We start from the raw sequence: 13,297 nt of genomic DNA on the forward strand, positions 1-13,297 counted from the left end.
CACATTTAGGGCCCAGTGGAATGCCATTTGATTTAAATTTAATAAAAGGGATGCAAGTTAGGTCCAGTTTGCTCAAAGAAAAGTGTACAGTAAGTTAGAGCAAAAAGATGCCACCCTACATTCCTGTCATAAACAAGGGGACGGGTCAGAATGCAGTGGATATGACTTACTGATTTTTGGTGTATTCCTGTTGGAGAATGGTTGTCTCTTTCCAAAATAAATAAAATGAATGTACTGTGCTGAATCCCTTATATTCACCAAATCCAGAATATTCCCCTCCAAAAGCAGTTTAACAAAGGGAGCAAGCTGCTTTAACTTACACATTCTTCCCTCTGCATGTAGAAGCACAAGTAATATTAATGTCAGTGTAGAATCATTGCTCTTTAGGGGGGCTTTATGGGCAAGTGTCAAATTTTATGTGGCTGCTGTTTACTTGACCTTTAGCAATTGGGATTCCAAATTAGCATATTGCTTGCTTTTGTGGTGATGGATCTGCTGTGTCACATTTCTAAATGATGCTGCAGAGAGAAAGGCCATTTAGGAGCTTGTTACAGCTCCCTGATTCTTGGGATAGATCTGTGCCAGCCCCAGTGTAGGTTAAAGCAACCTGGGGCAAGAATACCTAGAAGGACTGACTCTAAAGCAAGAAAAGGGGAAGTGATCCAGTGAGTCATAAGGCCTCTTTTGAGTGGGAAGCATGGGTCTGCCAGCTATTGCTTGGCTTGCCACTGCTGGCCACATTGCTCATTAACGATATACAGTATATACTGTTACCCAGGCAACAGCACAGTTCATTTCTGGCTACCTGGCTAAAAATTAACTGAGATTTAGAAAGAGGGAGGGAGAGAGGCCCATCTCTCCTGTGTGTTCCCATACAATGCTGAGCATGTTGTCAGTGCTCAAGAAATAATAATACGAGAGAAAGAGTCAATATATTATGTCTTATTGGTAGAAGTTTGGTGCTGTTTTACTTTCACAGATTCACCTGTGGTGGTGAGGACCATGGTTTAATCCTAGCTAAGTTATATATTTTCTCCCTTCATGAGCAAATTTTTGAGGATAAAATTCAGATTCCACCCACATCTGTTTGTGGTTTAGATCTCTGTGGTTTGTATTTGTTATGTTGACTAACAAGAGCATGTCAAAATGCAGATATGATTCTCTCTGCTGAGTTTCCTTCTGCTTTCTGCAGTCGGTTTATGTATGTCTCCAAGAGTTACCATGGAAACAAATGCAGCAGTGAGTTTGACTGGATATACTGGATACTTGTGTTTCTGTTAGTGGCTTGGAGAATATAAAACCCTTGCATCATTTTCATCAGACATGGCAGGAAGGTTCCTTTTGAAAGCAGAAATAATACTACTCTGAGAGCTGCAGTAGAAATGGCTGATTTTGAACAGTGAGTCTAGAAGGGGAAGAAATAAAAATGAAAAGATCAGAGCGTCTGTCTCGTCAGCTCCTGAAAGCAGGACATCTGCAATAGAGTGTCCAGCAAAAATGAGGCAAGATGTAAAAAATTGTTTCATATCCCTGGTTGGTGGCAAATGTATAAATTAGTGATGTGGTCTAAATTACTTTCAGTTAAAAGGGCAGGGGTTCCTGGGCCATTCTGCTTTCAGTTCCTCCTCCTGTCCTGAAGAAGGAGCAGGAGCAGCTGAACGATTGAAGCAGCTTTCCTTCCTCCTAAGGAAACAGTGCCCTCTGGGTTTTGCTCTGCTCGTAGCCACAATTCCAGCTGGTCTGCTCCTGGCCCTACTTGGTGTGTGGTGATACAAACCGGTGCCCACGGTTATGGGCTGCAATATTGGTGAATTTTGGTCCTAAATTTTCCAGGGGAGATTGAAACTCCCAGTCCTTTACTCTCCCCAATGCACTACTTTCCTTCCTTCGCCTTCGCAGAATGCAGCTCCTCTCTCTGAGAAATGTTTCTAGCATGCCAGATTAAGTGGAGTGTCTTATGTTCCTTAAACTTCAATCCCAATGCATGAGCTACTTCTCACTTCCTTTTAAAAACCTCTGCGTTTCCTCACTGCTATTACATAATCTCACACACTAGGGACCCAGTGCTGCAAACACTTACTACCTTGCACAGTGTTTGCAGCTGCAAGAGATCCTGTAGCTTGTAATGGGGCTGCTCACATGAGTAATGTTACTCGCCTGAGCAAGTGATTGCTGGGTTGGGTGATTGTGAATATAAAATTATCTCCAGTGTTAAGATCTGTCACATCAGGTGCATGCTGAGACAGCTCTCCAATGTTCACATTTATAGTACATGAAGACGAAAGAGTAGCACTGACAGGGAGGTAAAGGTTGATCCAGCGGTCAGGGCATTAGCTTGGGACTTGGGTGGCTCTGGTTCAGTTTCCTAGCTTTGCTACAAACTTCTTGTAGTACCATAGACAAGGCTCTGTGGCTCTGGGTAATAGTACTTCCATACCTCATAGGTGTTGTGAGGGTATATACATTAAAGATTGTGAGATGCTTGGGGCCATATAAGTACCTTAGATGAAGAGGGTGTTCTGTATGATAGGAGTTTATTTTCTTGTAGAAGTTAGAGTGGGTAATGCAACTAAATTTTCATGAGAAGGCTCCTCAAGTTGTAGGGTGAGTAGTCCTCCTGCCCCAGTTGTTAAAGGGGTTCACCCAATCTCTGCTCAAGAGAGTCACAATTTGAGGGCACTATGTGCTTCTGGAATCCCAGGTTTTGTTGGTGACCAAAAGCACCTAATATCATCAGTGTTTGCATCCTTTTTCTTTCCAAGCCTGTCTTTCTACCTAGACTGGATACTCCACTGTACTCTATTTGGAGTTGTACTTGAAGACCACTCCAAAGCTGCAGCTGGTATAGAACATAGCTGCCAAACGGCTTAGCCAGAAAGATGTATTAAACATTTTCTAAAATCAGCACTGACTTCCTGTTCGCTTGTGTCCAATTCTAGATGTTGATTTTAAACCACATACACCTATATGGCATGGCTTTGAGTTTTATGGAATTAAAGTGAGCAGAATTTGAATCACAATGCCCAAATTCATCCTCCACTTAAATTTACTGAGATCATTAATTTGGCACAACGTATTAAAGCACAAGGGGCCTTCTATATGATAAGGTAGAAAGTCTGGGTCTGTGGCATGAACTTAAAACTGACATCGTATGGGATTGTTTTATAGAGATTTTCTTCTATTTCAGGATCCTTATGCAGATTGGATCTATATTAACATTTTAGAAGCTTATTTAGATTCTACTTCATAGGTAAACTTTAGGTTTTGGATTGAAGGGGGCTAGTTGTGTAATATTGTTGTTATAAAATTCCACTTAGCTGGTAAAATGTTGTCTTTAAAACACACAAGTTACAGAGGTATCCATGGGAACAGTAACATTGTGTGTGACTAAACTGAAAGACACATATCAATGACTATTGTGGTGGTGGTGCAGATGTAAAGCACTTGCTTATGTAAGAGAATGTTCAGGAACTTTTTAGTGCAGTGCCTAAAAATAAAAACTCATTTGCTTTGTCCCTGGCTTTAACATTAATAATGAATTTTCAGAGCCAGGGAATTAGAGACACACAGCTAACTGCAAATGATGCTTTTCCCCATCTGTTTTTAGTGTATTTTAATAGTAGAAAGTGAATGGGGGTGGCTCTTTATGGAATGAGGGGAGTGTGGAAATTTGTTGTTAGCTTTTTAGGTGATTGTCTGTCATGTTGTATAGCTCATTCCCTTTATAAGTGAAGAACACTCACTACTGTACTTGACAGTGGGTGCCAGCGTCAGTTTCCAAATGTATAACAACATCCATGCCCATTATTATATTCCTTTCCCTAATCCTAATTATCAGTAGTGGAAATAGCTGGCGTATTTGAAATCATCATATAAAAGTCTTGTCCTTTTTAGCCACTCTCTTCCAGGTAAATAATTCTACCAGACTTTTACTTTCTTGTGGAGGAGTACCTTTCTTTAATACACGAGGTCTCCCAAATTCCATGCAGCTGGTATATTTATCCTCCTGTGTCTTGCTCTCCAAAGTGGAACACCTATAGAAGCACGATCTAGTGCCCAGATATCATGAAGAGGTGTCTGAAGCCCAAAACCTTGGGGCTTCACCATAACAGTTTAAATTTTTTCCTTCATTAAGTCCCACCCATTTGGTGCAGTGAACAGACACCTGTCTCTCGGGGCATCATACTGACTCTCCAGCAAGATCCTAGTCCTACCCAGACATCCTTAAATGGAGCTGAGGATCTCTAGGCTCATCTGCCTCCTGCTTAAATCTGCCAGTCATTAAAAAATAAAGCCAAAAAAAACTCCACCTGTTATCTGTGAAAATGTTCACAGAAAGGCTACTCTTCATCAAATAGAAAGTTTAGAATGAAAAGTATGAAACATCTGCAGTTGTATTCAAGTAGTATGAGCATATTATTGCTGCATCATTCCTGAGATAGATTTTCTTAGCCCAAACCTGAGATCTGAGCATCCCTTAACTAAGTCTAAATCCAGATCTGAATTTTCAGAGTCCCAATGTCTGTCATGAGTTGAACCATAATCCTGGATCCAGAACACCTTTGGAACTTGGTGGTTGAAATCTGGATTCAATTTTTGTGGCAAGTACTCATCTGTGCCTTATTCCTTTGGAGTGCAGGAATCGGTAACAGTTCAAATTTAGTATAGTTTTCCCAAAGACAGTAATTTTGTCTATACATCAGAACCCTTTAAAAATACAATTTCTCCCCAGACCTCAGCTGATCTTCTGCGTTCAAAATCAGATTTAAATCTTCCTCACCCTCATAGTGTTGGATTCTTGTAAGTTTCAATATACTGCAAGCAGATGGCTCAGTGGGAGGAAGAAATAATACGTACACTTGCCCTCACAATCCAGACCACAGCTGGCATGTCAAATTATTGGCCTGACTGCCTTCCCAGGATCATTTAAACCTGGCATCACCTTCAAGCTTACAATTGACTTTGTGTTGTATCGCAATAACATACTGTAATTGTAGTCAGAAAAATATCCCATCTTAGTTTTGACTATTGTTTTTAACAGATGAATATTTATCATCAAATCCAGTTTGATTGGATTTTTATGGTCTGATTTTGAAGAAACGGTGCTCTTCAGTGCTCAAAAAAAAAGAGCTATTTCATATTTATTATAAAGTTGAGCTTTTCTTAAGCATTATTTTTCTGTCTTGTGTTTTTACTTCATGTCAGTACATCTGTTTCCAAGGAATTTATATCAATGTCATATGCTCATGTACTGATTGCATGAAACTAAAGTAATTAATGTAATCATACTCAAGGAGCAGCTTGTTAGAAAGTTATTTTGCAATATAATAGATAACCAGGAGTATTTCCACTAACAATCTTTGGTACTAATGTGAGATGCGATACACAAATATTTGTATAAACATTCACAATATTCAGGGAATGCTGAATGTAGCTTTTAGAAATGTGTAAAATGAGATGCAAATGGAATTTGATTCCTCCTGATTTTTTCAAATAAAAATAATAATACATAAAGTAGCATAAATCTATCAGAAATTACGAAGGGCCAGATTGTGAACCATCCCACTCACAATAGAAGTCAATGGACTATTTATGCAAGTAATTGCTCACTAATGTAAATAAGGATTAATTCTTATTAAAGAAGGGGGGGGGAGAGAAGGTGATCTGCTCAGAGCTGTAGTATCCAGAAGTCTTGCAATGCCCCAGGATATAGCATACACCATTTACTGCACAGTTGCTGTGGGGAGCAACGAAAAGGGGAGCCCAACAGAGGGGACCCCAGGGAGCAGCTGGCTTGTCAGTGCACATTAATGTCACTGCTCCTGTGCTGGCCATCACAGGAAAGGAGCTGCAGCTGCTTGCTGTGCTCAGTGGAGGAAATTGTGCTGCCTGGTGTCTCAGTGTGGTGGGGAGACAAGGCATGTTGGGGGGCAGAAGCTGCACAGTTGACCGACGCAAGCCAGCTGTGAGATTGGGGAAGGGTTGCAGCGTCAGGGCCGGCCCTCGACCAAATGGCGCCCCAGGCAAGGAGCATCTTTGGTGCCTCTCCCCCTCCATTTGTTAAACTTTTTAATACCTTATTTTTTATTGCATTATTAGCCCATTTCACGATGACATTTATGCACGATATTCCTGTCATGTAAGACGATAAATTTGCATGCTAGGAGCTGTAAATCTGTATTTATTCATGCCATATATAAGCAAATAAAATTATTTCCTCTAAGCATATAGAAACGTTTTAATTTTAAGAATAACTGAAAGGTACTAACATGAAGAAATTGAACTGTGCACCTGTATTGGGTGGGCCAGTGTGAGATAGTGTTACAGTCGGTGACCGCCTTAGAATGTTAACCCTTTAGTTGAAAAGGTCGCTTTTCTCGCCTTCTCACGAACTGAAGCACAGCATCAGAGAGATCCAAAGACTGGCCAATGGCATTTTCAAGTGATAAAATAGCAAGTGATGTCAGTCTCTCATCAGCCATCATCGATGGAAGATATGTTTCAATGAGCCAGAGCTTCAAAAAGCTGTGCTCACCACTTGCGACCATGACTGGCAGCTTGAGCAGAATCCTCAAAGCTATCCACACATAAGGAAAAGTGTCCTTCAGCTCTGCATCACAAATGAATTGGAGAACTTGGAGTGGAGAATGCTTCCCGTGTTGCAGAATGGGATGAATGTTGTCCAATTTGGCATAGAGGTCTTTATCAGTGACGTCTGAACATTCCCCATGTGTCAGCGTCTGTGAAGGTCCATACAAATATTCAAGAATATTTTCCTGTCCACCAGCAGCTTACTAAGGGAGTGATGGGTGAAATAGCCCATCTCCTCATTTACTTTTTCCACCAGTGAGACCTAATATCTGACATACCAATTTTGGCTCATTAACTTCTGGTTCCACATACATCTCCTGTTTCTAACAAGCATTTTTGCAACACAGTCCTGGAATTATATCAACTTGGCCTTTTTGTTTAGACTAATTCAGTTATTCTGTCTCCCTTTCATACCTTTTCCCATCACCATTAGTTATTATAGGTTATTGTGACTAAGGCTACGTTTTAGTCATGGGCATTTATAGTAAAAGTCATGGACAGGTCACAGGCCATGAATATTTGTTTACTGCCCGTGACCTGTCCATAACTTTTACTATATATCCCTGACTAAATCTTCGGGGGAGAGGGGACAGCCCAGGGGCACCAGAGATTCTCTGGGTGGGGAGCAGCCCGTGGAGGCGCCACGGGTGCTGTGGTGGGGGCTGGGACCCGTGCGGGGGTGGGGGCAGGCAGCCCGGTATTGTTGGTGTTTGGCGGGACTGGCAGGCTGCCTACTCAGCTCCGCGCCTCCCCAGGAACAGTGACATCCCTCAGCTCCTATGTGGAGGTGCAGCCACGCAGCTCTGTGTGCTGCCTCCTCCCCGAGTACTGGCTCCGCAGCTCCCATTGGCCAGTAACTGTGGCCAATGGAGCTGCGGAGGTGGTGCCTGCAGGTGGAGGCAGCGCATAGAGCCCCCTGGCTGTGCCTCCCCCTAGGAGATGAGGAATGGTCCTGCTTCTGGGGAGCCCCCTGAGGTAAGCGCTGCCCAGAGCCCTCACCCACACCCCAGCCCTAAGCCCCCACCCAAACTTCTGCTGCTGCTGGCGGAGGGGTGGCCATTGCAGAAGTCCCAGAAAGTCACGGAATCCATGACCTCCGTGACAAACGTGCAGCCTTAATTATGGTCTGCCGCATCCTTTCTCCCCATGCACATCATTGTCCAGAAGAGCTAGGCTGTTTACAGATCCTTGCCTCTTCTGTGCTCATTGGGTACATCTACCCTTTGAGTTGGTGGTGTAAATTCCAGCTCAAGGAGATGTACCCACATTAGCTCTGATTGAGCTATTGTGCTAAAAATAGAAGTGTAGCTGCAGCAGTGCGAGTGTTGGGAGAGGCTAGCTGCCCCAAGTATGATCTTGTCTGAGATCACAGATATGTACTGAGGGCGGCTAGTCCCTCCTGCAGCTCATGCTGCCCTGGCTACATTCTATTTTTAGCATACTGGCTCCATCCAAGCTAGAGCAGGTGTGTCTCCCCAAGCTGGAATTTACATCTCCAGCTTGAAATGTGTGACGTACGCATTTAGGCGTTGACTACACTGGGAAAATAAAGTTGTGCTGGAGAGCACATTAACTAACAAGAGTTAATTAACATGTCATTAGCCACCTCTTAGTACATAGTATAGGCAAAGCCATTCCTATTTCAAAACATGTTACCTTGTAGTGGTTAACCCCACGGGGGATCAAATTCAGAGGTAATGTAAATGTACATGTAAATTAAAACCCAGTATTTGGGAATAAGATTTGTTTTGAGGCAGAGGGTGGAAATTGTAACAGGAAAAGCACCTCCTTTGTAGTCCCATAGGCATGTAATTTACACCTGCTTATTTTGTGTTTTACGTTCCCTGATATAATATATGCCTACTAAGGACCCATCCAAAGCCAATACACCCATTGACTACCATGGACTTTGGATCTGGCCCTTAATGAAAACTTACACTATCATTTTCATTTCCTCTGAATTTGGCCCTCGGTCAGATGTGGGCAAACTATGGCCCTCGGGCCACATCTGGCCCATGGGACCCTCCTGACCTGCCCCTGAGCCCTGGGCCCAGGAGGCTCGCCCGGCCCCTCCCCTGTTGTTCTCCCTCCCCTGCAGCCTCAGCTCACTGTGCCGCCACAATGCTTGGGGGGTGGGGCTGGGAGCTCCTGGGGCAGCGCAGCTGCAGAGCCCGGCCTTATCCAGTGCTCTGGGCTGTGCGGTGGCAGGATTGGCTCCAGCCGGGCAGCATGGCTGTAGTACCACCAGCCAGCGGTGCTCCAGGCAGCGCGGTCGTAGGGCAGAGAGCGGGGGGGTTGGATAGAGGGCAGGGGAGTTTGGGGGTGGTGGTGTGGATAGGGGTCAGGGTGGTCAGAAGGCAGGGAACGGAGGGGGGGCAGTCAGGAAGGAGGAGGGGTTGGATGGGGTGGCAGGGAGCAGGCAGGGGTTCCGGGGGCAGTCAGGGAGAAGGGGTGGTTGAATGGGGCGAGGGTCCTGAGGGAGCAGTCAGGAATGAGAGGAGGGGTTGGATGGGGTGGCAGGGGGCAGTCAGGGGTGGGGGTTCCGGGAGCAGGCAGGGGGACAGGGAGCCGGGGTGTGTGTGGATGAGGCAGAGGTCCCGGGGGGGCCATCAGGGAACAGGGGAGTTGGATGGGGCAGGAGTCTGGGGGGGTGGGATAGGGGCTGGGCCATGCCTGGCTGTTTGGGGAGACACAGCCTCCCCTAACCCGCCCTCCATACAATTTCCGAAACCTGATGCGGCCCTCAGGCCAAAATGTTTGCCCGCCCCTGCCCTAGGTTCTTAGGAATAGCAGAAGATGAACAAATATTCTTAAACTATTATTTGTTTTCCTTACTTCTAGCATTTGCGTCTCACTCATACCATTTGCCTATTAGCTTTTTCTTTTTTGTTGTAAAACTTTTGGTCTTTAATGAATGAGCCTAAAATGTCTTTCATTTAATCTTCTGCATTATGGACTCTCAATCCCTGAGTTAATTGATTTGTTTTGATACTTTTATTACATCCATTTATTTTGAAGTATTATTAAAAGCCTATAAAACATCATAATACAGAGAAAATAGACTGAGATGACAATTATTGAGTCAAATTCAAAATCTCTGTCATTATCTTCAAGGCATTCAATGGTCTGGGGCTAGGATATCTGTAAGAAGATCTAAAGCTCCAGGAAGAGGACCGCGGTCAACATCTGTGCTCCTCAGGCACAATCTGTCCACTGCAAGGATAAAGCTCATCTGTGTAGGAGACAGCTTTCTTGGTGGCCCCCCCTAAGGCTGTGGAGAAAACTCCTGCAGAATCAAAAAATAGCCTCAAACTTCACCTCTTCCCATACCATGTATACGGGGCTGTTCTCTGAGCTTGCCTTCAGTCATAAAATAAAACACATAGTGCTGTAGATATTTAAAAATAAAATAAATAATAAGATGAGCAACCCTCACAGAAGGGACTGAACGAAAACCACATTTGGCATATGCTAGTCACATCCCTTAATTTCACTTCTGGAAGGTGTTCATTAGCTACTGTGGTTAGGGTGATATAAGAATATGACTAGGATAGAATAGAATAAAATCATCATGAGGAGAAGAGGCATAGTCATTTGCAACTCATCAGTTATCTCCTCCCTCATAAAGTTGCAGTAAATGGCATCTGTTTTACAACTGATATGGCTCTGCACATAACAAGAGAAATTGCACAAACTTGCTTTTTCAGCCTTGTGCAGCATGGAAACTGAGTGTCTATTTTCCCCCCTTGAATCAGGTCCACAAGCTTTAAATTTTGTATGAAGTTTTTATATTTAAAATTTAAATTTAAATGTTTGCATTTGAATAGCTATACTTATAAGTACCAGCACAAGTGGATTATGGCTACTAGATGTCAACTCATGTATTAACTATACTAAATGTAATTAGGAATATATTGGAAACAAATCTGGTATAGTTCATAAACTAGCCTCTGTAGTGTTCTTTAATAGAGTTTTTTATTAAGATATTTACATATATTAGGTGTTTTAAATGAAGACAAATTATCTTACAAAATATTTGCATATATTATCTATTAACTTATAAATTATCTTTGTCTGCAACTGCTTCATCAATGATGGGTCAGTGGGCCTAATCTACAGGAAGGTGTCCCTTTTAGCACAAACTCATGTTTTGATCCATTATATAATAAATTAACAAACCATGGAAATGGCACACCGCTAGTTTGTTTTCTACCAGAGATAGGTGAACCACAGTGGTTAGGTTTGCATTTGGATTTGAAACTCCCAGAAGTCTAAAGAAATTTGGATCTGGTTTAAGCCACTATATAGATCCATCTATGAAGTTTAGACTGTATCCAGGTTCAGAATTGAGCTTCAGCAAATTTCATGGGTGTTTGGTTTATGTCCATACCTAGTTACTGATCAGAGAAGGTTGCAAATACACATGAATGTTAGGGAAATGGAGGTCAAAAATAAGACAGGTAAGTAAATGTGATCCATCACAAATTCCTTGGCTAAATTACTGACTACCTGGGAGCAGGCTAAAATTCATTTTAAGCACTGGAGGGGTAGAGGTTGTTTCATTTTGTGCCTTGTACAGTGTTCAGCACATTCTCACTGTTTGGGGTTAGAGTTTGCCAGTCTGTTATTCACATTGCATAGTACTTTACTTTGTGAGTAGCCCCGCTGAAAAACAACTACTACATAGGAATAAGAATGGCAAATTCTGGTCCTTAATAAAAAATTATGACTTATGAACATTGATTAGCCAAAACGTAAGAGAATAGGAAGACAAAAGAAGGGGATGGGGAAAGAACTGTTTAGGAATTTCAAATGCAGCTTTTTCTGGAAGCAGAGTTAGTGGGAGTCGACATGCATTAATTCAGTTATTTCTCATGTACAAAGCAAATTGTAAAAAGATATCAGATACAAATCTTCCTCTTCTCAGTTTCTACTTGGGAATTAATTGTTTGCATTTTATGTAGTAAACTAAATGTACACTTTCTTTCTTACACACTGAGTTGAATGTGAGGTTAAGAAAGGCTACATTGTACTTATCATTAACATGCAGCACAGGGAAAAAGAACACTGGATGAAAGTTACAGTCATTCTGTAGTTGTATAAATCGAGGTAAACCCAACGGTTCCCTATATCATTGCTCACAGGCACTACACAAAAATCTTGTGTTTTATATTTTCTAAGGTGTCAGACACACCTATGGTTAAATAAGTAGATAAATATACATTAAATAATAAATGCACGTTAAATAAAATAATTACAGCTGTGGACTGAACCCACAATATCTATGGGGAAAGGGTTGGTATATGTAGTTGTTCAGAGCAGTTGCATTCATATAGCGGATTATATACTAAACCAAAGTATCCAGGGAGTTCTCATGATTGCTCACTATAATGGATTCCAAAGTTAATTAACTGGAGCGGGGGTCTTGGATCAGTGTTCATGTCGCACTCCCTGTCAGTACCCAGCCTGGGCCGAGGAAGCTAATGATCCACCCAGTGGATCAAATTCAGTGATGAATCCTGATCGCTTGCCACCTGAGGCATGTTGCGCATACGCTAAGTAGAAGATTTCAGAGTAGCAGCCGTGTTAGTCTGTATCCGCAATAAGAAAAGGAGTACTTGTGGCATCTTAGAGACTAACATTTATTTGAGCATAAGCTTTCATGCGCTACAGCTCGCTTCATCGGATGCATTCAGTGGAAAATACAGTGGGGAGATTTATATACACAGAGAACATGGAACAATGGGTGTTACCATACACACTGTAATGAGAGTGATCAGGTAGGGTGAGCTATTACCAGCAGGAGAGCGGGGGGAAAAAACCTTTTGTAGTGATAATCAAGGTGGGCCATTTCCAGCAGTTGACAAGAAGATGATGTAACTGGAGCTGCTGTGGTCGCTCTCTACTTATTGATTCTGACTTGTTTTATGTTTTTGGTATTTTTTATCCCTTGTCAATTTTACCATGTCTGTGGAGTGGACGTTGTGTGCTGAGCTTTGGAGTGCCTAAATCCCCCTTGTGAATTCCATCCTCGGTGTCTCTACATAGCAGGACACTCATCTCTTTTTTGTGTATGAGAAGGAGCAAGCTAGCCCTGTTTAGCCTGGCCTGTATATAGAATTAAATACCAGCAGCTTGTAGGTTGATATTTCTCACCTTCACTTTTTCTTTGGCTGCAGAATTGGATATTTTGTTGTATATAACACACATTTTTATGTATTTCAGACAAACTTTATATGGGACCAGGACAACTGTACCATGATTTGCAGAATCTTTTACATGATTTGAATGTTGTCAGTCAAATTAGTCAACTGATAGGCAGTCTTAAAGGAAACTATCAGGTAACATCCAAAGCCTGACATTTTCAAAATACACTTCCAGTCCTAAAGCTGTAGAATCAAACAGTCCTTCCTGAGAGCTCTGTACAGCATTCTTTAGTTCTCCCTGGACAGCGTATAATCATTTTTAACTCCAGTAATTGATTTACTGTTAAATGTTTAGAGTTATAACTAGATTACAGCTCGCTTTCTAATCTTGTTTCTCTCTGTTGTGTGTGTGTGTGTGGGGGGGGGGGGTAAAAAGTGTCTGCATTTGCCCAGTAGCTGCTAAGCGAATATGAGTACAAGAATGCTTTCTTAGGATTGGGCCATGTAGGGGTGGGAAGATTGTTTTACACAGCATTACACTGCTGCTTTATCATATCTGT

At 42.4% G+C, this 13,297-nt stretch overlaps 1 protein-coding gene across 1 annotated transcript in view; it reads left to right on the top strand.

Moving 5' to 3' along the window:
- Positions 1-13,297, top strand: part of ARHGEF10 (Rho guanine nucleotide exchange factor 10) — a 176,930-nt gene that overhangs the window by 107,286 nt on the left and 56,347 nt on the right. The window contains exon 19 of the mRNA XM_074947778.1: positions 12,817-12,932. Coding sequence (XP_074803879.1) covers positions 12,817-12,932 — 116 coding nt within the window. The remainder of the gene's footprint in view (positions 1-12,816; positions 12,933-13,297) is intronic.

This window comes from Natator depressus, chromosome 3 (assembly GCF_965152275.1).
Source record: "Natator depressus isolate rNatDep1 chromosome 3, rNatDep2.hap1, whole genome shotgun sequence".
Lineage (NCBI taxonomy): Eukaryota > Metazoa > Chordata > Testudines > Cheloniidae > Natator > Natator depressus.